The sequence below is a fragment of the Babjeviella inositovora genome (assembly GCF_001661335.1).
Source record: "Babjeviella inositovora NRRL Y-12698 unplaced genomic scaffold BABINscaffold_10, whole genome shotgun sequence".
Lineage (NCBI taxonomy): Eukaryota > Fungi > Ascomycota > Pichiomycetes > Serinales > Babjeviella > Babjeviella inositovora.
Window position 1 is genome coordinate 501,613 of NW_017566847.1, and position 25,567 is coordinate 527,179.

The following is a 25,567-nucleotide window of genomic DNA, read 5'->3' on the forward strand; positions in this document are numbered from 1 at the left end:
TTTAGACTAGAAACGAACTAGCCCTTAAAGAATTGAATTGTTCATCTAAAATGTGAACGTAATCTGGTCCAACTCGGGAATAATCATGATTGCCTGGGTCTCGTTCTTATTATCCACAACCATCACGTATTCCTCATCGTTGTAATGTTCATCCTCGTCGTTTAAATAGCGGATAGTGACTTTCGGAAGCGGCAACTTGCCCACCTTTAACGGCGCTAACACCACGTTGAACACGCGCGAGTGCTGCTTCGCGGCATCCTTGGCGACCTGGAAGTTTGCCCGTCTGTTGCCGCTTACTAACCAGTTCTCCGACGTTTGCAAATCCAATACAAAGAGGTCATCACGGGGGCCGCTTTCCGTCTCTGACTTTTTGAAATTCACCCGCTTCTTGGGCTTTTCAGGCACCGTGGGGATGATGGTATCCATCAGATTGTTCACGGGAGGCTCGACTTTCCGGCCGCTGGCTTCCGCTTCGACAATCTGACCCCTTTCCGCTGTCTTTGTCTCCCCCCGCCAATGTCTCGTCGAGTCAACACAAATTCTCATCTCAATTGGCTCGCCCACCACGTACCGGGCGTCCACGTCGTATTGGAACTCCACCATGTGAATGATGTTCACCAACGGAATCGGCACCGGCAAGTAGAGCTGCCTGTCGATAGAGTTGTAGGAAATGGCGTTAGTTATGATAATTCCGACCTGGAACGGTTGCAAGAACAGAGAAAATAGCGCAATAACCGCGCGGGAACGGGCTTCGGGGCGAATGTGGTTCAACACGCACTCCGGGTCGAGCTCCTGGATGGTACTGGTCAACGTTACAACCTGGGTAGTGGAAAACAAGACCAAGTCAAAGACACATCGCTTGAGCAAACTCTGGAAAACAACGAGGTAGTCAGCAAACTCAGAATGATCGGCAACAAAAGCCTGGAATCGTGTGTTCAACACGAGCAAACATTCCTCGTGGAGGTTGCGGTAGCGGATGTGCATCCGCAAGGTATCGGAGCCGGTCACTGAATGGCTATCTTTCGGCTCAATCTTGTAGAACACAGACACTGGCTGGCTCATGAAGGCCAATACTGAGCCGGGGTACGTCTGGGCTGTTGCAATATCATAACCAGCATCACATGTCAAGTTGCACGCTCCTATACGCAACGGCTGCGAGTTATTCACAACTCCGACACTGAAACGGGCATACAACTTATGCGACTTGAACAAGTCCTGGACGGTGACGCCCACCGGCAAGGCAATATCCAAGTCAAGGACCTTCAACACGTGCGAAAACACCTCGCCCTGCTCGTTCTCATATGTGAGCTTCGCTTTGAGCTTGAGCGTTTGACTCGCCAGCAGGTATGGGATGTCAATAACAAGCTCATCTTGGGGCAAGACGTCACTGAACCGCACCGAGAGAAGGTCGCTGCTGTTGGACAATACGGCAATCTGGCGGTCGGGGTTCAACCGCGAACGGCCTACCATGCCCTGTTTTGAGCCAATCAAGAGGTTGAGGTCCGGCGTTCCCGACCAGAACTCGATGGAGGCATGGGCAATCCGCTGGATGCCGTTAGTGAGTCTGAGCGAGAGCGTTTTTGCGCCTCCCAAGTCAGTCACAAGCGGCACGAACGCGTCAAGCGTGAGGTTAGACGGATGCGGGTAGAGAAACACGGGGGGAGTGTCTGAAAAGTCGTGAACTAGGTCGATGAAGGAATTTACCCGTACGGTGAGATCGCACGGCTGGAAGTGGCCCATCACCATGTCGCGGGATTCGACAGACACGGTGGTTTTACCCGGAGACAAGACCACGGAAGGACTATCAAAGACCACTTGCTCGTCAAAATCGTTTACGTTGCGCACCGAAAGGGAGACGCTGTCGACGGAGATACTGAGATTGAACGGACTGACGATGGTGAGAGAGAGGCGGATGCGGTCAGACGGAAGGTGTTCAATGTAGGGGAAGATTTCCGCGCGCCACAAGTTTCCCAACGGGTACACGAGCCTTTCGGCTTCCGGGGAAAACGTGAGGTTGGTGAGTTTCTTCCAGAGGCCCTGCATGTCTCTGTCAGTCTGTTCCAGGGATCTGAGGTGGGCCAAGCGGATAAGACCATCCAAGTAGCACATCAGCAAGTCGCGGGTGGTGTCGTCGGTCTCTTCACTGGCCATCAAGTTCTCAAGACATTTCAGGTAGAGTTCCATGACGAAGCCGCCGATTTCTGACCACCCCTGCTGGTAATAGAAGGCAAAGCTGTCGCGGAGAATCGCCTTTGCGGTGGCGTAGTTCTGGCGGTAGACACATTCAATCATAGCGAGGTCGATGGAGAGAGCGTCAACGGTGTTGGGCTTGGTGGAGGTCTTCAGGGAGCTATACTTTTTGATGATCCCCTGCGTGAGGTCGCTGAGACAGGAAATGTAGTTTGCTTTGGACAGAATCATGGAGACCAAGGGAGGGTACGTCAAGGAGTAGACCGGCGAGGGTTCGTCTAGGGAGATTTCATCCATCGTGGAGTGCAAATTGACACGGAAATCGGTGATGCTGTTGGCCAAAAACATCGCGTTGGAACGCTGGGCAAACTGCAAGTCCCCGAGAAGCTCCGCAAGTTCCGCCTTTGAGTCGAGTTTTTCCGCAAAGTCCGCGGTGGAGGCCGGGTCGGTGACCTGCGATAGCAATTTCAAATAGCCATCCACCACGACATACGACCATTCGGCAACCAAACGCGCGTCATGCGTGGATTTCGGCAACGTCAGCAATTCCGTCACAAACGCCTTAACACACGCGAGGAGTTCGAGCAGGTGGTCAACCGAAAAGTTCGCGGGAATGATCTGGGAAAAGTGCGTCCCGAACGATAACTGCTGGAGGAGCGACGTTTGCTGCACAAACAAGTGGCATCTGTACTGGAAGAGAGAGGGGTTTACCGAGCCTGGCTCCTTCATCGCTTTGATCGAGGCCATTTTTGAAACATAAGAGGTAAAGCTGAAGTCGTCCATCGCTGGAAGCTTATCGATGTGGTCCGAAAGCACAAACAGAGGAAGTTGGGTGTGTACAAAGCGCAGGATGAAGCGGTACTGGTTCATCGCGTCCTGGAACATCTTCAAGTCTTGGTAGAGCAATGCCATTTTTTCCATCTGGACAAGGAATTTGATCCAGGGGAGGCCCTCAGAGTCTGAACCAGGGGGCGTGTCATCTCTATCGGGGCTATCTGAGCCATCCTGGGGCCCCCCAGCTTTCGTGGAGTTGCCAGTAGATTCCTTCGGGCTCTGGTACCTCTCTGGGGCCTCCTCCCGGTGGAGTAAACTAATCCTCTCATCAAACGAACTTACGAGAGAAATTTTTAACGCGCTCATAAGCCCATTCCATTGCTGGTTTAACACGCTCTTCAGCTCCTCCCCACAAATCTTTACCACTCTTTCGCCGGTCCCGTTGAAATCCACCTTTAGCTTCTCCAGAAGGGCAGTGCTCTTCTTCACAGACACAGCTCCGGGCGCGTAGAACACAATTAACCACTCAATCGGTTGCCGACACTGCTCCACTGAGAGCTTGAGCCACTGCTGGACGAGCGGGCGCACCTGGGCGCGGTAGATGTCAAGCGAGTCGCACTGCACCAACATCATACGGAGGAGTGGCGGCGTTTCTTCGTGTTGCTGGTCCACATTGGGGATCTCTTCGGCAAACTGGACGGGTAATGCGGGAATGGAACGCAAACTCAGCGGCTTTGCCCCCGCCGGCGTGAATGACGGCTTCCAGTGCACGTTGGTAAGGGGAAGATGCGCCCGAAGCTCAGTCGAGATTAGAGGAAAGACATCAAACGGATCGTAGTAGCCGATATGTGTGGTGGGCATTGGAGATGATGGAACTGAGGAAACAAATACGAGGATTAAGAGTGAACAGAAGAGTTTGATATTAGATATGCTGGGGCGCCAGCGCGAGATTTTCCGAGCCGCACAAGCGAGCTGAGTGCGTTGCATATGGTCGAGCGAAGAGGAGATAGAGGTATAATGTGAATAAGATTCTCACCATGTTTAGGAATTTTGTTTATTATAATTACGCCTGTTACCTGTTTCCCGGTTCATTAAACTAATTCTGATTGGAAACCCCGCGGCTATAAGTCTACTGACAGAAACTCGACATTAGATAAAACTGGAAACTTTCCTCAGTCTCTTATTTTAACCCAACGCCGTTTCTACGTACCTTACTAATTCGTTTATTACCTATTATACACCCTGTTCCACACCCTAAGCCAAGTCAAAGTCATCAATTTTGTTCTTGTACTTGAGAAGGTTGTGCTTGATCTTACTCTCATCCACCCAGGTCAAGTAGTCCTCCAAGTTTCTGGTGACCAAGTAGGCCGGATCGGTGATGACATGTGGCCCGACTCTGACGTGGCCTTGTTCCACAAACTTGACAGCATCGCTAACAGTCTGAGCCATCTTTAATCTGCACATGACAACTCCAATTCGACGACGGCACATGGCACTAACGGTGACTTTGTTCTCGAGATCCGAGATCTTGGACTTGGTGGAGAGGATCCCCATGGCGTACAACTTCTCCAACAACAACTGTTCGTGCTTGACACGCACATCATCAGTTGGCTGTAAAAGTGACAATTTGTGTGCGAGCTTGCGAATATCACCGCACATCTTGTTGTACTTGTGGTAGTCTTCTCTCTTCTGAATATGGTAGGTTCTCATGACCTGGGTGTCGCGGTGGCCTGAGTCCTGCTTCCAGTCGAGGAAGTCAACCTTCTTCAACAACTTCTGTTCGTGGTGCTTCAACTTTCTAACCATTATGAATCTGGGAGCTATTGTATATCAAAAGTGCTGGCCAGGTTACCTACAGCTGTTGATTTATCAAAAGGTAACCTTGCGGCTATCTTGGGTGAAAAATAAAATATTTAGCCCATCGGTTGGCGCACGTTTAGGCGTTACCCGTCGACGCCGAATTTTTCACACAAAACTAAATGCCGATTTCTCTGACGTTGAAAGCTACCAGTTACACGCCAGAAAGGTATACATCATGAACAGTGTCAGATTCGGTGTCAGAGCCGCCCGTGGGTTTTCCACGTCCAGTGTTGTCCTCTCCTCCACCGGGCGCAAGCCGGTCTACATGTTTCCCGGTATGAGCTGCACCGTGCAAGACTTGACCCAGCCAAAGACTACCCGACTTGGCAAGGAGTCGCTTACTTTGTCAAAAAAGGTGACAATTAAAGGCCCAAGGGGCGAATTGTCGCTTATCGGACCGGATTTCTTGAAGGTCGAGGTCGAGGACTCTGTCATCCGTGTCAGTGTCCAGGATGAGGACATTAAAACACAAAAGACCTTCTGGGGAACCTTCAGAAAGCTCATATCCAACAACACCGTGGGCTGTTTTGAGGGTCACAAGTCGATGTTGAAATTGGTCGGGACCGGCTACAGAGCGTTTTTGGAGGAGAAGGACGGTAAGCCGTGGGTCGTGTTGAAGGTGGGTGCCTCCATCAACCAGGGCTTGCCCGTGCCTGAGGGTGTCGTTGCCACCGTTCCAGTACCGAACAGAGTCTTCCTTGAGGGAAATGACCTCCAGGTTGTGAAACAGTACGCGGCCAAGTTGAGAGCGTTCAGAAAGCCTGAGCCGTACAAGGGGAAGGGGATCTACGTTGATGACGAAACCATCAAGATCAAGGACAAGAAGGTGAAATAGTTGAGCTATTCAAGCATTCTGTATATAGGTACAAACAAGACGTACACGAAAGAAATGTAGGAGCTCCCAAAATGCTGGTAACGTCCAGGCGGGTTAGTCCCGATTAAGGATCGCAATAAAGCAGTCATTCAATATATATATATATATAAAAGGTAAATGTATTATCGGAAGCCGAGGTTATTTCTATCGCTCTTAAGTATTTAATACTAAAGTTCTTTCGCAATTTCTCGTCGAATGTCGTGCTTCACGATCGGTAGAGGAATTAAGTTATTAACGGAATAAATCTTAATAAAATTGAGCCAACAATATTGAATAAGCATTATGAATTTAACTTTACTTTTTGGATAGCATCTCAAACACTTTGCTGTTAGACCCCCTTCCTTACAGTAAAGAAAACGTAAACTCAGGGGAGTGGCTAAGTCTTTACTGGTTTAACCAATGATTGAAGGATAAACAGACGCAAGATACAACTTATACCCTCTGGTACCACCCACTCTACCCCCCCTTATTCACATTTATTAATAGCTATATCCTCGAATGGGCCATTAAATAAAACAAGTCTCGCAGCATATAGCCTGTTTGCGTGGGCCTACCACTTCAATGCACACGCCGTACGCGTGACTTGTGCTGAAAAATCCCACTCTGCGTACATAGTAAAAACTTCATGTCAAATGGATCAGACCCGAATCGACTCCTACAGAGGCACATAACACACAATGATAAATCTTTGGTCTTTGGGTGTTCCTGCTAAGACCCTTCGCCAATACCCACGCATGGTGAGAACCGCTGCGTCGTTAACCTCTCCACAGGCGATTCCAGCCATCGAGACCCCGCGCCCGGTGCTTGCTCATGACATGCAAGCGGCGTTGGAGAGAAAGCGGATCCCAAAGAGATGCGGTTTGATTGGTAAGAAGGCCGGGATGGCACCATGGTTCAACGAAACCGGTGAAAAGATCCCGTGCACTGTGCTTGAGTTTGAAGCGGTTGAGGTTACTCACGTTAGAAAGCCAGAGACCGACGGGCTCTTTGCGGTTCAGTTGGGCTACGGTGCCGCTAAGGTGGCACGTGTGACACGTCAGCTCTTGGGGCACTTTGCCAGAGCCGCGGTCAACCCAAAGCAGAAGGTCATGGAGTTCCTTGTACGCGATGAGAGTGGGTTGTTGCCGTTGGGCACCCAGTTGCGTGCTGACCATTTCACAGTCGGGCAGTTTGTCGATCTCAAGGGAATCTCTAAGGGTAAAGGGTTCGCTGGTGTGATGAAGAGATGGGGCTTCGGCGGGCAGCCAGCGTCCCATGGTAACTCCAAGGCTCACAGAAAGGGTGGTTCCTACGGTGCCAACCAGGACCCCGGCAGAACCATCCCAGGGAGAAAGATGCCGGGTAGAATGGGTGGCAAGAACTGCACCGAACAAAACTCCCAGATTGTCTTTGTAGATGCCGAAAAGGGATACCTCTTGGTCAAGGGTGCCGTTCCGGGTCCTAAGGGTGGCTACGTTAAGGTCCAGGATGCCATCAAGAAATACACTTAGTACTGACCTAACCTGTACATAATCATAATATACGTAAATAAAGTGCGAATAGCGGAAGGGGAGCATGGAGAGATTAGTCTTGCTTTATGACTAATTCACGGTTGTATTGGATGGCTTTGGTTGTAACATTTGCCGTCACCTACGTTGTTAATTTCACTTATACATTAAATTACAATTGTCTCACTGACATCTCTAAAAGGATCGGTCCGGGGATTTCACTCTCTCCGCTTTGCACCGTCCGGTTGGTTCGAATTGGATGGGGTAGCTTGCTTTCCTCACTTTAAACCCTCTAGTCTGCCATCTCCGATGGCTTCAACATCCCACCCACTCTCATTGCCCGCTCCCTCTCCACCTTTTGCTTCGCCAAAAGCTCATTCTCCTTGTCCTCGGCAAACAAATAGTCCGTTGGGTCTCCCCCAACCTGCTTGATCTGCACCAAAAAGTCTCTCAAGACCCCCTTAAACTTGTTTGTATCCGCATACGTCCCAATCAATGCGGTCAAAAAACCGCCAACCTGCTGCGCGTTCAACTGCGTAAAGTTCGATAAAAGCGTCGTCCCAAGGAAGTTCTTGATATACTCCGCATTCGACGTGCCTTGCGGGGCGTCAGAGGCCTGGTACAACGGCACCTTGATCGCGTTTCTCTCCACAAGCGCAATCAAGTGTGACAAGAGCTGTGCCTGGAGCTTGAACGCTGCTTGGTGGCCGCTATCGGTAATCACGAAGAAGGTGTCAGAAAGAATCGGAAGGTAGAACGACGAGTAGAACGCGTTGGCAAAGTTCTCATCCCCGCAGTTCGCCACATTGGCCAACATGTCGTCCAAGAAGGCGAGCCCGTTGTTTTCAACGTCGCTGTTCTCGTGCTTAGCGGCCCACAACGCCGCATTGATGAGCTGCTGGAACGTGTCGCCCGGTAACTTCCGCTCGGCAGCGAAACACGTGTGGTTTATCTCACGCAACAAGCGGTAAAACTCGGCTCTGTGCTCGGGGTACTCCGTAAAATCCTTCGTAATCATCTCCAACGTGCACGCAAAGACATTATCCATGATAGCCACAATCCCGTCTGGGATCATGTGGCCAACCTTGCTGACCACAGTCGTGAGACAGATCAACACCTCCGCGTCGCGCGCATCCGCAACATTCGTCTTGTAGTCCAATAAAACCGCCTCAAACAACGGCTGGACCAACGTGCTCACAATCTCATCCTTATTGGTGGCATCGCCAACATACACTTCAATCAAGTGCAAGATCTCCTTCTTGATTGTTCTCAAACCCCGCACCTTGACGTGTTTCGTCGCAACCTGGCCGTCCTTGGCAACGGCATCAGAAATCATGCCCGACACGGCACGGTACAACGACAACATCTCGAGGTAGATGTTGCCCAACTGGGGGTAGAAGAACGACCCCATCGCGGAGCAAACCGAGACGTTGGTCTTGATGATGTTGGCGATAATCTTGACGGTCTCGGTGTCAGTGAGCAACTCGGGGCGGCTGGCCGACTGCTGGACAATCGCGGCCCACGCCATGTTAGGGAGCGCCATGAGCTGCGCGAGGAGCGTGTCGCGCGCGGCACGCGCGGCCTGCGCACCCACAATGGTTCCACATGCCTCATAGAATGTGTGAACCTGCTGTGGCTGCAAGTCTTCGGTAATCTGCTGGATGTTGCGGATAATCTCATCCACAAACGGTTCCGGCTCGTTCGGCTGGACTCCCACAAAGTGGCGCTTGCACTTGGTTACAATCTTGATAAACGTGTCGCACGCCATGTCCTGGACTCCCTCATGGGTCTCGTGCATGAACTCAAACAACTTGTTGACCACCGTCTTGAGGAACTTCCAATGCGCCTTGAGGAAGCGGGGATACTGCCCGACAATGTACATGATGTTGGACGCAACAACCGCCTTGTTGTCTTTCCCTCGTTTCATCTCCGTGAGGTTGAGCAAGTGCTTGATAACCCCCACAAGGAAGCGCTTTTCCATGTCCTCGTTCATGGTCCCGGAGACCGACCCGATCGCCCAGCAGAGGGTGTTGATGTTGTGCCACGACCATTCGGTGCCATCGATCTGTCTCGCGAGCTTTTCGCTCATGATATTTTCCGTGTCAAGCACGTCCAAGTGGGTGAGATAGACAAGCACCTCCCTCATCGACTTGTACAACGTGATGGTGTCACTCTCCTTGACGAATTCGCGGACAATTTCACCCTCGTCATTCTCCACAATGAGCACCTCCTCCGGCCTGACCATCGACTCAATCACTACAAGACGCAACTGCGAGCAGATGGAGGCGTACATGTGCTTGCGGAGGGGAAATTTGGCAAGAACGTCGGGGTTTGGCGCGCCGCTGGTTGCTGCCGCGGCCTGGAGCTGGAGGAGTGGGGATAACTCCGTCTGGGGGAGTTGCTGGATTTCCGCGTAGAGGCCGGAAACAAGCTTGGCCCAGTAGTCGAGGGTGGTTTTGAAGAGTTCGCGCTCTTCGATGCGGGAGAGGGAGAGAAGGTAGGTGTGGGAAAGGAGGAGAAGCTCCTTCGCCTCTGCCGCGGCGGGGGATAAGCCGGAGGAGGAGGTGGTGGAGGTGGCGGCACCAGGGGCAGCGGCGAGACCACTCGCCGGGGCGAGGGGAATCCCCTCCTCCAAGCTCGCGAGATGGTTCCCAAGGAACGTGCACAAAAACATCGCCAAGTCCTGGAGGAAGGCCTGGTCGTTGGCATTCGCGGTGCGATAGCTCTTCTTTAGGTCGGCGGTCGGCGGGATGATTGCCACGATCTGCTCCATAGCCTTTTGAAACATGGCGCGGAACGGCGCGGTGTGCTGCGACGAGGAAGCCGAGAGTCCCGCGGCCTCCGTGAGGCATTTGAGCGCGGCTGTGCGCGTCTCGCCCGGGCCGAGGAACTTCCCGGCTAACAACGCGAGGAGGTCTGTTTCGACAATGTACTGGAGCGGGATCCAGTGCAAGTACCTCAATAAGCACTTCAAAGTTGCGACAACAAGTGCGGGCTTCGTCGCCTTGTCCAACACTTCGTAGCACAAGGCGAAGATTGCCTGGAACTCCTCCTCCATCTTGGTCTTTAATGCATTCGCGCGCGCCTGAGTCAACTGGTCCGCGCCGTAGTCAAAGACTTCTTCAGAGAGCAACTTGAGGATGTGCATGTTGTTTTCGCAGACGTTGAAGCCAGAGCGGGAGCTTTCAACGATTTCGGGGATGAATTGCGGCCAGTTCTGTGGCCAGTCCTGCTTGAGGATCTGGACCAACGTGAGGTCGCACTTCGCGATGAGTGGACGCTGCGCCGCGAATTGTGCGTCATCCTGGCAGAGCGCAATGATCATGTTGACGATGAAGTTGCGGATCCCCGCGGCCTGCTCGCGCGGCAACACCTTCCAGCGCGACTGGATGAGCTTGTCGAGGATCTGGAGTGCAAGGAACTTGGCCTGCGAGTTGCTCAGGAACTGAAGGATTTCCGCTGCGCGGTTCCAGCTGTCGGGGTGCTCCTGGAACTGGCTGAGGATCTTGCCCGCGGCGCGCTGTGGTTCGCCGGAACCGGAGTAGAAGGTGGTGACGACCTGGTCGAGGAGCGCGACGTCGAGGTCGGTGGTAAAGTCGAGGATTTTTTCCATGACAGATGGGATACTCAGTGGTTATGGGATATGGACCAGTGAATTCGATCTCAACGGCGGCAATGGGTCGAAATGTATGGACACAAGTTTAAGCAAACAGAACTGGAGTGTCTTGTCTGTATCTCTTGATAGACGATGTAAGCACTTCTGGATATCTCAACAGTATCAATGGGGTTTGATGCGTTTCGATGTGATATTTCGATGTATTGGTGCCTGTGTTGACGCTGTTGCGATGTGTTTTGTGTTTGATGGCGTAAATTTTTTCCGCCTTTGGGGAGTTGCTTATATAACCAGAAAATTGTATCCGGCACGCAGATTGTTGTGCTTGCTGCTTTGGGAAGGCGGACAACCTCACATAACTGGATGGGTGGCAGAAGAAGATTGCGAGGAAGGTAATCATCTAGGATTTGTGAATTTATTGATGGCTTAAGATGTGTCAATATTTGTAGGAGTTTTTACGGGCCATGGATGGGTTTTGGTTGATGGGGCAGTCTGACTAATGGCCGTTCAAGTTTTATACAGGATATTTGCGCTAGATTGGGGGTGACCTTGTAAAGGGACTGGAGCTGTTTGTTATGATGGATTGCGAAAGCGGGTATAAATTCAATAACTTTTTGGGGGAGCTCTAAGAATAAGATTGATATAATGTATATGGTTGATTTGATATTAAAGCTATGGACCCATCTGAGTGCATTTTGATTAGGATTAATGCCTGCTCTTGTTTCCGAGAGTGAAAACCGGACCTTACATACGGTGCTATGATTCTCAAACCATTGCACGGTAGTCAAGACCAGTGGTATGATTTACCAAAGGTTTCTCTGATGAGTAAGGGCTATATCACGCTTTCTTTAGGAGATAACAAGTTCTGGTAATTTGGACTCGGAAATTTTCTTCATTTTTACCAAGTGTGCATTATTTGTTCGACTCAGTAATGTATCCTGAGCGCAATTGCTTCTACATTAAGATATGTAGATTTTCGGAAATAGTTATAAAAAAAAAAAATTCAAATAGTGGTGATAACCCTACTTATAGCCATTCACGATGGAAATATTGAATTGAAATTATCTACTACAACCGACGAAGGAAGTGATGGATGAAGAGTGCAAATGCTAATTGAATCTCCCGGTGGAATTCAGCCCACAGGTTTTACTCACTGCTACTCTCCCATTATTTTCTATTCACCTGTTAGATTAAATGCCGATCTCTGAATATAAACAAACAATATTTTGCGCTATTTTTTTTTTTTTTTACGCTACTTAAATTGCATTGTTAATGGCTTGGCTCTTGCTAAAAATTTTCTGGCGAGGGGTGGCCGGTACTTTAGACATTACCTATGTAAAGATGAGAATTATTATTATTTTTATTTTGAAATACCACCTAGAATGGACATCTAAATAGAATAATATAACTCTACCATGTATGCGGAATAGCCATGACAAGCGCAGTAAGCTCATCTCTATAAGTGGTTCCTTGGGCTTATACTAGGAATACCAGGAGATATCAACTCCAAGACATGTATTAAAGGATTAGACTACAGATATATCCTACATCGAATCAAGGTCGGTGGTATCCCAGAAACCACCCGGTGATTTCCCAGAACCCAAGAATGGTGAATTATAGGTTGTTTTATCTGAAGTTTCCGTAGAACCATTGCTGGTAGCGAAAACATTAGTCATTTGAATTTAGAATTGAATTTGGGTTTGAATTTAATTCCATTCAGCTCACTACCCAAACACTATGACCCGTTGCCATCTCTTCTCTCTAGGTCCTAGGCTCCCAGTGGTACTAGATTAAACGACCCTGGTCTACCTTGGGTTCATGAAACGTTAACGCAAACAGTTCAACGCTCTCTGCATTCCAAATTCAATTCGTTAAATACAACGGTGATACCATTTCCACTCCCTATACTGATAAACCCACGATATACCCTCCAAATATCCGGTTCAAACGCCCGTGCGGGTGTCATTTGCATTCAAGTCGTGTACCCTCAGGCGCACCACGTGGGCTATTCCTGCATCTCGCCGGGTGGGTATCAGTTGTGCATACATAAATTAGTCCAACGGGTTCTGCCATCTCCAGCTGACGTCGAACCGGCTACCCATCTCAACCTTAACGTGACGCGTCGATCTACCGGATTACAATTTTTTTTTAATCGACTCTCCGTCTCTTTTTCCAGTCGCTATCTTGGCCCATTGCTTCAGATCTCATTGGAATTGCCCCGTCGTCAGTTGCTTGGAATCGACTCTGATCCCACCGCCCTTGCTCTTTCCATCACGTCCCTGACTCCGGGTATCCCATTGCTGTTTCCGGTTATCACATTCCTGTCCCCCGGGGTATTTCACCAACTAGCTTCCATCATCGATGAAGTTCGGAAAGTACCTCGCGTCGCGCCAGCTCGAGTTGCCCGAGTACGCCAGGCACTTCATCAACTACAAGGCGCTTAAGAAACACATCAAGGCCCTTGCGCGCAGCCACACGTATGTGCACGACGAGGAAGATAGTGAGTCCGTTGCGCACGCCTCGCTGCACGCGCTTGTCGCCCGCGACCTGTCGCCCGTGGCCTCGCCAGACCCTTCGCCCGAAGACCGTCTCAAGGCCAACAAGGCCTCCTTCTTCTTCAAGGTCGAGCGTGAGCTCGAAAAGGTCAACATGTTCTACCTAGAAAAACAGTCCGACTTGAACATTCGCTTGGACATTCTCCTCACCAAGAAGGGCAAGATCCTCCAGCTGCTCCGGCTTCCGCGGCGGTCGTCCGCGGTTACCGTGACCGCGGCCGCGGCGAGCGCGACACACTTAGCCTCCACGAAGAACACGCTCTCCATCAACATCCTCTACAAGAACTTCCAGAAGCTCCACCAGGACGTGCTCCGACTCGAGCAGTTTGTGGAGTTGAACGAAATTGGATTTACCAAGGCATTGAAGAAGTGGGACAAACAGTCCAAGTCACACACCAAGGAGTTGTTCATCTCCACGGCGGTCAACGTGCAGCCGGTGTTTCATCGATACGAAATTAACGAGTTGAGCGATACCGTGAGCGGGTGCCTTCTTGAACTCGAGGCGATCATGGACGGGGACCTCCCCAAGGGGGGCCCTGCTCTTGCCGTGGTTCTGGGACGGGCTGCTCGCCTCGCCGCTTCCTCTGGTCTTGCCGCTAGCCTGACGGGCTCGCCTCCGCCAGGCTCTCCCTCGAGTGACGGTTCCGATACCGATGACAAGGAGATGGACGATATGTACAACGAATTTGTCAACTTGTCGCTGCTCCCGCCATCACCCGAAACGGAATCTGTGCTTACCGAGTGGATTCGTGCCACCATCGCGCGTACTTATGCGCGTGAAAAGATCTCGCGCGTTTTCCTCCACGCGGTCGGCAACGCGACCATTTCCGACGAGTTTCTCCAGCGTGCGCTTGCGATTCTCGAGGATTCACCGCTGTCGTACCTTGATTTGAGTCTTACGGACGAATTGACAGGTGAGACGTGTCTCCACGCGGCGTGCAAGCTCGCCCAGGCGCGGCGGTTTGTCATCCCGCTTGCGCTTGCCGCGGGCGTGCCGATCGGAATGCAGGATGGGAACGGGCGCACGTGTCTTCACTATGCGTCGGTGAACGGGCGGGACGAGGTGTTAAGGGAGCTTCTTGAGGCTACCGGCGAGGTGGATGACTGCTCCGACGGCCAAACCGCCTACCGGGTGGACATCCTCGACAACGAGTCCATGTCACCGCTCCTCCTCGCGATCCAGAACAACGCCCTTGCGTGCGTGCAGGTGCTCCTCGCGCACGGTGCCAACCCCTTCCCCCGCCTGGACGACTCGACGTTGCAGTACCTCCCGCTCAACTACGCGTGCCGCTTCGGCGACGCAGCCGTCGTCCACGCGCTCATTGCGTGTGCGCCAGCTGTGCCACACCAGGCGGATGTCGAGGGCCTCTATCCGCTCCACGTGGCTGCGCGCTACGGTCATGCGCACCTTATCCTGCTTCTCGTGCAGGGGGTGGATGAATCCGGTAGCTTGCCACTCAAGGATGACCTGAGCGAGGTCAACCGTCTTGACGGCCTCAACAAATGGCCGCCCCTCTTCTATGCCATAACGAACAGCCACAGCGACACTGCCGAGCAGCTAATTCTCCACGGCGCGCATTGCGGTGAAGACATGCTCGACGATGATGGGTTCCTGGCGCTGTACTACGCGGCGATGGCCGGAGGTGCGCGCGAGCTCAACCTTCTCCTCAAATACGGCGGGATGCGCCGTCAATCTGTGCCCACGCGAAAGGACTCACGCTCGCAGTCGCCGATGGATCTCATTCCAGACTTCCAGCTCCCCCCACCAATCATCCCGTTGCGCCGCTACGGCCACAACTTTTTGGATAAAAAGATCTTTCTCCAGTTGCAGTTCTATCCGAACCGCGAAAGCATCGTGCTATACAACTCCGTGCCCGGTGGTGCGAAGCTCGCATCGTCCTTCGCGTCTGCGGATACCGTGCACGCGAACTCACGCCACACGCTGCATGCGAGTGCGCCTGTGAGCGCGGCGGGCGCGTACAAGCAGCCGCCTGGACGCATCACGCTCTCGACCAACATCCTGGATGTGGTGCCGCGCAACATTCTCCTCCCGATCACTGACAGCACCAACACCGTTTCGTTCCAGATCGAGGCGCGCGACTTGGCACAGTTCGCGGTGGACTTTGAGCTCTTTCCGACGTTCGGCACACGGCTCATTGCCAAGGCCACGAGTATGGTCAATCTCTTTACGCGCGCGGGCAAGCTCCACGGATATAACGTGACGGTGCCGTTGTTTGACGTGAGGTTGCGGAATGCGGGAGAGCTCAAGTTTGATTATCGGATTGTGCATCCGTACTCGGGCGTGCCGTTGGAGATATCGAAGTACGAGACGTATTGGAAGAGTACCAAAAAGGACGAGATCTTTACGCGCGATAGCGCGGGGAAGGTGCGCGAAGGTTCCGCACGCGACACGGATGGGCCCGCGCGTGACGCAGACGGACCCGTGCGCGACGCTAACGGAACTGCGCGCGACCTTGCATCTCCCTCCATGCTCTCCTTTGTCACCGCCTCTTCCCTTTCCGGCCAGTACCTCCGCATCCGGCTCGTCATGCTCAACGATGGGACCCCTGTGGTCTGTCCCCACTGGCTGATCCCCGTCGGCTCTATCGACGTGCCCATTGCGAACCTCACCCCCGCGGAGCTCGACCGAATCACCTCCGACCTCTTTGACTACCCTAAGCTTATGCTGGACCTCCATGGCCGCAATTTCAATACGAAATTACTCCAAAAAGTGCTCAAGATCATTTACCTTCCGTTCAAGGCGTTTTTACAGATTGTCCCTCCAGAGGTGAATCTTGATATCGAAGTCTACTACCCCACAGATATCGAGCTCCAGCAGTTGCCGTACCTGCTTAATAGTGTGCGGAACTCCAACAAGTTCATCGACGCGATCTTGACCAATATCTTTACCCATATCCGCGCGCTCAAGGAGGCCGGCACGGTGGCCTCGCGTTCCATCGTGTTTTCCTCGAGCAACCCAGATATTTGCACGATTTTGAACTGGAAACAGCCGAACTACCCTGTGTTTTTCAGCATGGGTGGTCTTCGTTTCGAGAGGGAGTTCTGTAACACCACGACGCACGGGTTCGCGCTCTGCGGTGCGAAGGAAGATGTCGCGACGTACAGCTTGAGCGCGGCGTTAAAGTTTGCGACAAATAATAACTTGCTAGGGATCATCGTCGCGGGGCGGTTGCTCGAGGCGGTGCCGGACTTGGTTGCGACGATCCGCTCACGCGGTTTGATCTTGGTTGCGACGCAGGACGCGGATCACACTGCTGCGCCTGCGCCGCTTGCAAACATCAACGGGCAGCGATTTAATGACGTGTTGAGCTTCAATGAGGATGTTTCGGTGTAGTGGTTGTATTAAATTGGCCGATCCGGCTCTATGGTTTTAACGCTTAACGGTGTTTGTATATAGACACCAAAAAATGGTATATACCTTAATTACATGATCATTTGATTTAACGCAGACCTGTAATCCTGGGGCTGAACAATACTATAAACGGTTAAGTGTGATTATTTGACACTGGTAGCAACGGCATGTCAAAATTCCAAAATAGAGGTTTCTAACATTAAACTTATAATGGGATACTACAACAACCAATACCTATAATTTATAGTTCCAAATTAGACTGGCTAACGACCGAAACAGAGCCTATTCCTACCTTCTTGAAAGGGTTATTGTCTCGGAAATATCTACTATGGGTTAGAATATATGTAAAGATTAAACGAAAAAAATAATCCCCCCACTAGTTATGCACCAAAACTTCAGACATGTTCTTGGGACACTTAACCTTCCAACATTAATCAGATATAGTAGCCAGCTTGAGACCTACTGACTATCATTCCATTTTATCAAGAGACTAAAGATTTTCCCCAACAGCTCAAGATATCAAAGTAAAATGCTTCTTTTTTTCCGGAGGAGGAGCGACTGCTCGGATCTCAATGCCCAGACAGGGCCTCTTACCCGTATCCCGGGGCTTTCTCTGTGCAGGCCATCGGGTGACGGGTGAATTTTCGTGCGGCTAAAATATCCGGCACGGTTTTCCGATGAGTCTTCTGAAAAATCAATCACCGGTGCCCCAAGATACCACCGTAACAGGCCATGGCTGTATATTTCTGGGCTAGGTAAACGGGAAATAGGAATATTATCTCCTCCTTATCATATCTCTGTTCCTTCCCCCCTCGTTTCTATCCCCTTTTCTTCATTTGTGTCCCCTTTTCTCTCATGCTGAACGTCCGAACGGTCGCGCCAGCCATCGCGAGCGAATATGACCCCTCCCTGGTGATCATGGCGCTTCCGCCGCAACTCCAGCCCTGGAAATCCACCATCGGTGCGTCAGTCGCTTCCCTCGCCTCCACAGTCATCGGATTTCCCATGGACACGGTAAAAACCCGGCTTCAGACCCACAAATTCCCTAGCGCGTGGGAGTGCGGGAAGCAGACCGTACGCCACGAGGGCGTGAGGGGACTTTTCCGGGGTATAACCGCTCCACTTATATCTGTGTCCATCACCAAAACTATCTCAGTCCTGATCTACACCGCGGCCAAGCCGGTGGCAGCCGAGCTCCAGGGGTTTCTCTACTATCCGCTCCAGGTCAGCGGCACAGCACCACAATGGAAGAACAATCTCGCGCTAGCAGTGAACAACGCACCAATATCATTCCTCTCAGGCATGGTTTCTGGGGCCTGTATCTCGCTCTTTGCATGTCCCTTCGAGTTCACCAAGGTTTTCTCTCAGATATCCAAGTTGGTCCAGTACAAGGACGCCACAATGCCCATCAAGGCCACCCCCACATCCTTTGTAGGCATCTGCCGCATTATCATAGAGCACCGCGGCGTCAGAGGCCTCTATACTGGCTTGGGCCTCCACTGCTTGCGCGACTCCATCGGTACCGGCTTCTACTACGCCGCGTATGAAACCACGAAGCTTGTGCTTGGATCCCTAGCGGATGACAACGGAAAGTTGAGCGGAACCCCCATCCCGATCGGTCCTGTGACTGTCGCCCTAGCGGGATCACTGTCGGGGATTCTCAGTTGGTGCACTGTTTTTCCGATAGACACAACGAAATCTTTGTTGCAGCGGGATATTATGACCAACATCTTGAGGAAGCGCTCTGGACTTGAGCCTTTGTCGTTCCCTGAGCGTAAATTGTCTATCCCCACACGTAGAATGTACCGTGGCTTGGGTGTCTCCATTACCCGATCCGTGATAGTGGCCATTGTCTGGTTCGGCTGCTTCGAGAACTTCCTGAAGTTTGTCGCCTAGCATTTGCATTCTTCGCTTTTTAGGATTGTTCGAGCTGAGAAATGTTGTCATTGATCCTATGTCTTTACTTTGTAGAGGTTGGCCAATAATGGACTTTTCCGTATATATTAAACCTACCGGCGTGTATGTAATGCATGGCTCGAAGTGACCCAATTTATCCCTATCTCTAGTATCCGTCTTCGATTCCTATTAAATCTCTTGTCTAATACCCGAGAAGACAAGCACGCATACAATACTGTAACGTCACTTCCACCTTGGGTCATTACAAATCCTACGCTAGTTATCACACCTTATATATACAAGTTGCTCTTATATACGGTTAACACCCTGACACCTCTTAGGTGTTCCTCTTTCTTTTTCTCTTAGGCTTTGCTTTGCTCACACCGTCACGTGCGACGGAACTCTTAGAGCCTAGCTTAGAGCTCAGCCTCTTCCTTGCGGATTTTGGTACCACTTCTAGAGCTTCAGTCTCGGCAACCTCTGGGGTAGCCTCAACCGGAGCCGTTTTCCCACCTCTCCTTCTAGCAGCCTTTTGGCGTTTTGCCCCAGTCTCAGAAGCAACATCTCTTTCGGTCTCCAAGGCTACTAGTTTAGCTTCATTGGAGGTATCCGTGATAAACGTCTCCTTAGTTAATTTGGCAGTGTTGCTGGTACCAACCGAATTTTCAAGCACTTCGGCCTCTGCTGGTATGCTCGTCTCCTGCTCTTCGGTATCACGCGCAGTCATACGCCTCCTAGAGGCCCGCTTCCTTACAGGCCCTTCTTCAATCGGCGCATCCAAATCACGTCCACGCTTACCTGGAGAAGCCTCAGCCACGCGTTTAGACTTGCGATCCGGTCTTTTTTTCTCAAGCTTGGCAGACTCGCTCCTCGAGACCTCCTCTTCAAATTTCTCTTGCACTAGGTTAGGTGACCCAGCCGCCATCCTAAGTTCTTGGATATCCCCTTGGACAGTTGGATCGAACGTTGGCAAGAGCGAGTTAATAGCCGCAAAGGCAGAAACAGGCGTACGCACACGCGCTTCAGATACCACGTTCAGACCTGGGGTGGTCCAAAGTTCGAAGGTTGGTGACAATACCTCGGACCCGGCCGCTTGTACTGACGTCACCTCTCTTTGCTTGGGCTCAACCTGTACTGCTGCGCTGGTGACGGCAGAATTATTAGCACGCACCTTCGGAGGACGTCCACGTCTCTTCGGAGAAACAGTCGGCTTACCTTCTGTGACCTCGGCTTCAAGTCTAGTTGCGGAGTTTCCAATTTCAGGCTTTACAGCAGCGGCCGGGGTCTCCAGTTCCTTTGAATTCTCTTCCGCCTTGATATTCTTAGAATTTTCCTCTTCTTTGGGTTCCTGGGTAGTCGTTTCACCCGCAGCCCCAATGTCAGAATCTTCAGGGGGTTCAGAACTAGGAAGGAGCTTCCGTGTGGAAACCTCCTCTCTAGGCGCCGGTTCGAACTCCAACGCAGTGTTGTTCACACTTCGGGTATAATCAGGATCCTGAACGTCAGTGGAGACCTGAGTGATGTCCGTCATCGCCTCAGAACTTGGCAACTCGCTAAACCCGTCGGAAATCGCTCTCCATTCAATGTTTCGGGTCCGGTTTGCAGGTGGACCGAGCTCTGTCGACGCATTGTCTGGGAGAGTGATGCCGTCAAATGTTCTGGTCCCAGACTTTGAACGTGACGAGGACCTGGCCTTGGGAGAAGACACAGAGCGAGACTTGGCGGGGGACACCGAACGCTTGCGGGACCCTCTTTTAGGAAGCTCTAGTTTCGCATCCTCTGGAGCAAGGAGTGTGTTTTGAGTGTACTTGATGCTAACTGGGGGCTCAGCATCCGGTAAGACACTCTCGTTCTCCTTTTCGACAGTCGTCTCGGGCGCCGGGAGTTGAAATTTTTCGTCAGCTAGTAGAAGGCTCACATCCAATGAATCCCCGGGATGTGTGGTATCCGTAACCAAGACATCTTGAGCGGGTGTATAGCCCTCAGCCAGTCCATCGCCAGTCGAAGGGGCTTCTATTTTGGCATTGAAAGAGTCCTCCGTAGTCCAAGCAGCCACGGTCTTTCCACGACCCTTACGGAGATGGGGGGCAATTTTCAGGAAGATTTCATTCCGAGAGAGCCCCGCGGAACGGTTAGCTGCGGAAAGTTCACGATTGTCATCCAGAAAGAGTTCATTCACAGTGGTTTGCTCATGAACGGAGTGGTTTCCAGCCCCCCCTTGGGCTTGAAAGTCTTTTAAAGCTGGATCGTTCAAAGGTGGGATATCAGCAATAGTGTCAGATTCCGCAGTTTCTATTGGGAAAGGAAAGTTGCGACCTTCTGAGCCATTATCAATTTTCTCATCAATCGGTTCGCCTCCATTATACTCCTCAATCAGCTCATGGAATACCGTTTGCTCACCCATCAGTTCGTGGAACACTGTTTCCTCACCAACCATGGTATCAGCCACGACCACTTCCTGGCCACCGGTCTTGTCACCAGGACCCGCTGAGCCATCCGGATTGAAAACATTTCCACTCACCACGCTAGACTCCTCGGTCACATCAGCATCAAAGTAGTGTGTTTCGTCTACTTGATCGCCAAAAGCAACAGTAACGTCTGTGGTCTCTTTGCTGACACCCAGTTCCGGGCCAATAACTTCCATATCAACTTGAGGTTCAAAGAACTGAGTTTCATCGGAATCAATGTGACCTGGCAGCGAATCCTCAGAGGCTCCTATGGCAAGAGACTCATAGTCATCAACAACGTTAGTTCTAGCGCTCACTTCAATGACTTGGGTAGTGTCAGCATCCATCTCCCCAGCCACAATCCCAACTGAGAGTTCCCCGGATGAAGTCGGATCTCTGGCGAGAATCGGGGCGATATCCGTAGAGGTGGGTTCCGGACTGTCTATCTTCGTGACGTCAACATTTAAAACGTCGCCATACACTTCGGCGGTAGCACTTCCAGGCTCAGGAATAGTTTCTGGCATCGAAAAGTCCGTAAGGGCAGCAGAAATGGATGCAGATATTTCATTTGAGTCTAGAACATCAATAAATTTGGTCTCATCAGCCTCGGTAGCATCCACCGACAGGGGATTGTTCGGGCCATAGAAAACCGTTTCATTGGCTGACTGAGGATCGTAGAAAGCCGTTTCATTGATTGTTTGTGGGTCGTAGAAAGTCGTTTCATTGATTGTTTGAGGGTCGTAGAAAGCCGTTTCATTGATTGTTTGAGGTTCATGGGAAGCCGTTTTGTTGACATTTTCAGGCTCGTAAAATATTGTCTCGTTGGCTGACAGAGAACCAACGTCTTGGGTGACTTCAGACACCGCAAAAGACTCCGGGGTTGCAACCTTTTCTTCGTCAGCTTCAAAATCCACCATGGGGTCATGAAAAACCTCATTGCCAGCGTCACGCCTTTCTATCTCAACTTTGACCACAGCTGGGCCCCCAATAACGTCAGTCACCTCAACCTCTGTTTCGGTTTCATTTTCCGCAATCTCAACCTCTTCCGATGTATTGGCCATTTCGGTAGACCGTTGTTGCTCAACGCTGTGAACGTTGTCAGATATAATCTGCTGTAAAATTTGGGTGTCGAGGTTATTACGTATAGCTTCGACGATTTCCGGAGAAGCTGATGAAGTAGAATCATGTCTTGATGTTCTCAGTAGGGTATCGTCTCTCTCGATATCGCGGATAGTTCCTGAATCTGCATCCACGTAAACTGTGTCATCTACGACAGACGCCAACTCGCTCTGGTCACGCTCTATCAATACACCATCCGCCGGTATAACCCTGACCTCAAGGCCAACGGAGTGAGACAAAAACTCGGACGCCGTGTGGTCTTCAAAGGGGGTGGACTCGGGCAGATAATTTCCTTGGTCTTGGTCCGATCGATTACCCCCGTCGTCAGATACAGGCTCGTTCAAGATAGGTGAAGCGCCAGGAATCACACCTGCGCTAGCCACTGGCCCAGAGGAGGCATAATCGGTTGTCGGAGAATCACCCCGTACAGGCCCAACCTCAAACCATTGCTCGGTTAGTTCTACTAGACCATCTCCCACTGAAATGTTCCCGGCAATGTGTTCCGCACGGGTATCAGCAGCGGCCTCCTCGTCATCCCGGTCCGCCACACTAGTCTCCAACATATCAATCCCAAAGTCACCGGTTCCAGTCTTGTTCCCATTAACATCCCCATCTCCAAGAACATAATTGTCAACTTCATGGAACATAGTACTGTCCAAGCTGGCATCGTAGTAAACAGTGGCATTCTCAACACCTATCTGAGGTAACTGGGTGTCTGGGGTCGAAAAGCGTTCGTTGTCGAATGAACCGTTGATATCCACATCCGACGTATCATTATCACGGACTTCGGTGGAGAACTTTGGAATTCCTTCAAATGATTCCCATGAAGAGACGGAGACATTATCCAGGGTCTGTGGAAACCCCACGGTCTCATTTGTGGCTTCTACATCAGAAGCATCGATGACACTAGATAGAGGGAATGGTTCAGCGGAGAGCTCTATCTGGGCCGTGGTCGTAGACTCAGCTGGAACGGCAGCTTCGGCGTGAACTTCAATTGCACCTCCAGCTGAACCGGCTACTCTTGCTTCGGTGCCATCAGAGCTATGGATGATGCCACTGACCGCCTGTGAAACGGTATGAGCAAGTTCCAGGGCGTGGTGAGCAAGCTGGACAAAAAACGGGTCAACATTAGCGTCTTCCTCCATAATAACATCTTCCGATTCATTCTCGTCGATGGACTCAGCACTGTCCACTTCCACCCTACTGGCATCTTCACTCTCACTGGCAGCCTCAAGGAACTCCACCTCATCGCTGCTAGGAGACTGATACCCATCAGAAAGAGGAGCGTCTTGGAGATGCCGTACTTCTGGAGAAAACTGGCTTTCATCATCCACTTCGGAGCCTAGTATCTCTGGATCAAACTCTTCAGCGGCCTCATCTTCCCCAACATCCGAGTCGCTCACGTCCTGGTTGTACTGATGTGGATGGTTGTAACCGGGGTAGTAGTCGCTTAGCCTGGGGCGTACAGAATTAATCAACGAGGATGACTGCTGAGACTGAGCTTCGTCTTGTGAAACTTCACTAGAGCCAGCATCTTCACTAGGAACTCCATCCCATCCTGTTCCATCGGAGGGTTCGATGCTTTCGTTGTGATGGAGGGAGGGATATCTCTGAGCGGGATGCGTCTCGCTTTGGGAGAGGTAAACGTTCTCGGAAGGGGGCTCATCCTCAGCATCTGAATTTACGTCAATGAGCTCACCCTCTGGGTAAGCCTCATCGTACCCGTCTATTTCTTCATCCATATCGCTATGCTGGTCGATATCTTCGGCGTCGACGTCGTAATCGTCGCCCTCAAACTCATCAGAGACATCATCCAATTCTGACGGTGCTAGGATTTGTTGTGCTGCGCTGTATGACTGAATGGCACTGTACGCTAACGTATCAAGCTGCGACACTGGGTACGATATACGAGTCTGGGAAGCCGGGGGTTCGTCTTCCGACTCAGAGCCAATTTCAAACACCTGATCAGGAGGCGCCTGGTTGTTCCATTGGGTAGATCTTTCCTCGTACTCCTCATTTAGAAGCGCTTCTTCGTCCTCGAATAAGTCATCTTCTTCTGCCAAATATTCCTGAAGGTCGTTTTCACTCAGGTATGCCTTGGTGTCAGAAGCCAGCGCGACTTCTTGATCCTCGCTGTCCACAGACACGCTTTGTTGAAGAAGGACAGCCTTCTGTTTTTGATTCTCCAAATAAATATGCAACATGTCCAAATTCTGCTCGTCGATCCTGGCGCTGTCATGTTGCACCTTCCGCTCGATCTCCAATTGCAGGAAGAACCGGGAGTCTTCCTCTTGGGTCTCTTTCAACGCTTGCTGGGCCTTGGATCTCAACGAGCTCATCCAGCTGCTAATACTGGCACTCAGAGACGAAACAGGGTCGAGGGAAGTTGACGAATTCTGAGCAGCCCTGGACCAGAGGGACAAGGACGGGTTCGGTCTGGGGATCGTAGCCAGCAAGTCTAGCTTCTTTGGTTTCACCAATTGATCACTGGGAGTATTTGGGGCCATTTTTCGTCCTTTTGGCTTCGGAGCTTTCAATATTAGGATTTGTGTGACAGACAAAGGGGCGTTCAAACGTTTGTTTGGTTTTGATGTTAATTGTCTAAACAAAAATAAATTCCGCCATGAATTCGCGCTGACCTGCACCCTGGCGTTGATTTACCATGCAGCACGAGACACTGTACCATGAATATTAACGGATCCATGGCTGGGGCGAGAAATAAATGATAAAATTTTGAGATAAAAAGGTCTGTTAAAGCTTAAAATGTTTACACAATGAATATCCCCAGTCTTCCAAAGGGTAGAACTGATAGTGTTTTCAGGAGGTTTACTATGTAAGAGAAGCTGATCAACGCAGATGAATCTCCGCGTCCTCAGAAATATCTACGGAGATAGCGATCCCCAGGACCTGCCCAAAAAGCAATCAGCACTTCTGGTAGACGATTTCTGAGGTTTGAATGAAAGCCTGGACTGTATGTGTGAGGAATAATATTCACGAAAGGTATCCTTTGGGATGAATCAACATTACTAGATTCACGCCCGCGCTCTACAGATTCAACTCTATCAAAATATAATAAAAAAGGTAAAGGTTAGGAATATTATCTTAAAATTAAGAGAGTAAGTCCAACCTTGCTCAACAAGAATTACCGGATCTTTGGTTATAATACTCAACGACGTCAAAGAAACTCTTCTTGTAGTGTCTCTCCTGGGTCGTTCTGTTCACAACCTGCAACCCATATTGTTGGCTGTAGTCGCCAAACTCCCAGGTATCGGCATAACTCCAGACAAAGGCACCCATGACATTCACATTATCGAAATGAATTGCCTTCAAAACTGATTCCAAGTACGTACGGTAGTAGATCGATCTGTCAAGGTCATAT

General features: G+C 50.9%; 8 protein-coding genes across 8 annotated transcripts; 4 read left to right on the forward strand and 4 right to left on the reverse strand.

The window, feature by feature from the left end:
* Positions 1-45: 45 nt before the first annotated feature.
* BABINDRAFT_9341 (transport protein particle complex II subunit) lies at positions 46-3,825 on the reverse strand (the record flags this gene model as incomplete). Its single annotated transcript, XM_019132947.1, has 1 exon — positions 46-3,825. One exon carries the CDS (start codon positions 3,823-3,825, stop codon positions 46-48), a length of 3,780 nt encoding a protein of 1,259 aa, XP_018983905.1.
* A 334-nt stretch (positions 3,826-4,159) lies between these two features.
* Positions 4,160-4,817, reverse strand: BABINDRAFT_162783 (snoRNA-binding rRNA-processing protein). Its single transcript, XM_019129536.1, has one exon. The coding sequence runs from the start codon at positions 4,768-4,770 to the stop codon at positions 4,219-4,221; it is 552 nt and encodes a 183-aa protein (XP_018983906.1). The 5' UTR covers positions 4,771-4,817; the 3' UTR covers positions 4,160-4,218.
* Positions 4,818-5,028: 211 nt separating this feature from the next.
* MRPL6 (mitochondrial 54S ribosomal protein uL6m) lies at positions 5,029-5,734 on the forward strand. Its single transcript, XM_019129537.1, has one exon. The coding sequence runs from the start codon at positions 5,090-5,092 to the stop codon at positions 5,657-5,659; it is 570 nt and encodes a 189-aa protein (XP_018983907.1). The 5' UTR covers positions 5,029-5,089; the 3' UTR covers positions 5,660-5,734.
* A 600-nt stretch (positions 5,735-6,334) lies between these two features.
* On the forward strand, positions 6,335-7,194 carry BABINDRAFT_162785 (mitochondrial 54S ribosomal protein uL3m). The gene has a single exon (XM_019129538.1). It carries the CDS (start codon positions 6,376-6,378, stop codon positions 7,186-7,188), a length of 813 nt encoding a protein of 270 aa, XP_018983908.1. The 5' UTR covers positions 6,335-6,375; the 3' UTR covers positions 7,189-7,194.
* Positions 7,195-7,382: 188 nt separating this feature from the next.
* On the reverse strand, positions 7,383-11,042 carry CRM1 (exportin). The gene has a single exon (XM_019129539.1). The coding sequence runs from the start codon at positions 10,796-10,798 to the stop codon at positions 7,478-7,480; it is 3,321 nt and encodes a 1,106-aa protein (XP_018983909.1). The 5' UTR covers positions 10,799-11,042; the 3' UTR covers positions 7,383-7,477.
* A 2,117-nt stretch (positions 11,043-13,159) lies between these two features.
* On the forward strand, positions 13,160-16,708 carry PHO81 (Pho81p; the record flags this gene model as incomplete). The annotated part of the gene is made up of 1 exon (XM_019132948.1): positions 13,160-16,708. One exon carries the CDS (start codon positions 13,160-13,162, stop codon positions 16,706-16,708), a length of 3,549 nt encoding a protein of 1,182 aa, XP_018983910.1.
* Positions 16,709-17,436: 728 nt separating this feature from the next.
* Positions 17,437-18,771, forward strand: BABINDRAFT_162788 (uncharacterized protein). The gene has a single exon (XM_019129540.1). The coding sequence runs from the start codon at positions 17,582-17,584 to the stop codon at positions 18,620-18,622; it is 1,041 nt and encodes a 346-aa protein (XP_018983911.1). The 5' UTR covers positions 17,437-17,581; the 3' UTR covers positions 18,623-18,771.
* Positions 18,772-18,905: 134 nt separating this feature from the next.
* On the reverse strand, positions 18,906-24,764 carry BABINDRAFT_162789 (uncharacterized protein). Its single transcript, XM_019129541.1, has one exon. The coding sequence runs from the start codon at positions 24,693-24,695 to the stop codon at positions 18,960-18,962; it is 5,736 nt and encodes a 1,911-aa protein (XP_018983912.1). The 5' UTR covers positions 24,696-24,764; the 3' UTR covers positions 18,906-18,959.
* Between the last annotated feature and the right edge of the window lie 803 nt (positions 24,765-25,567).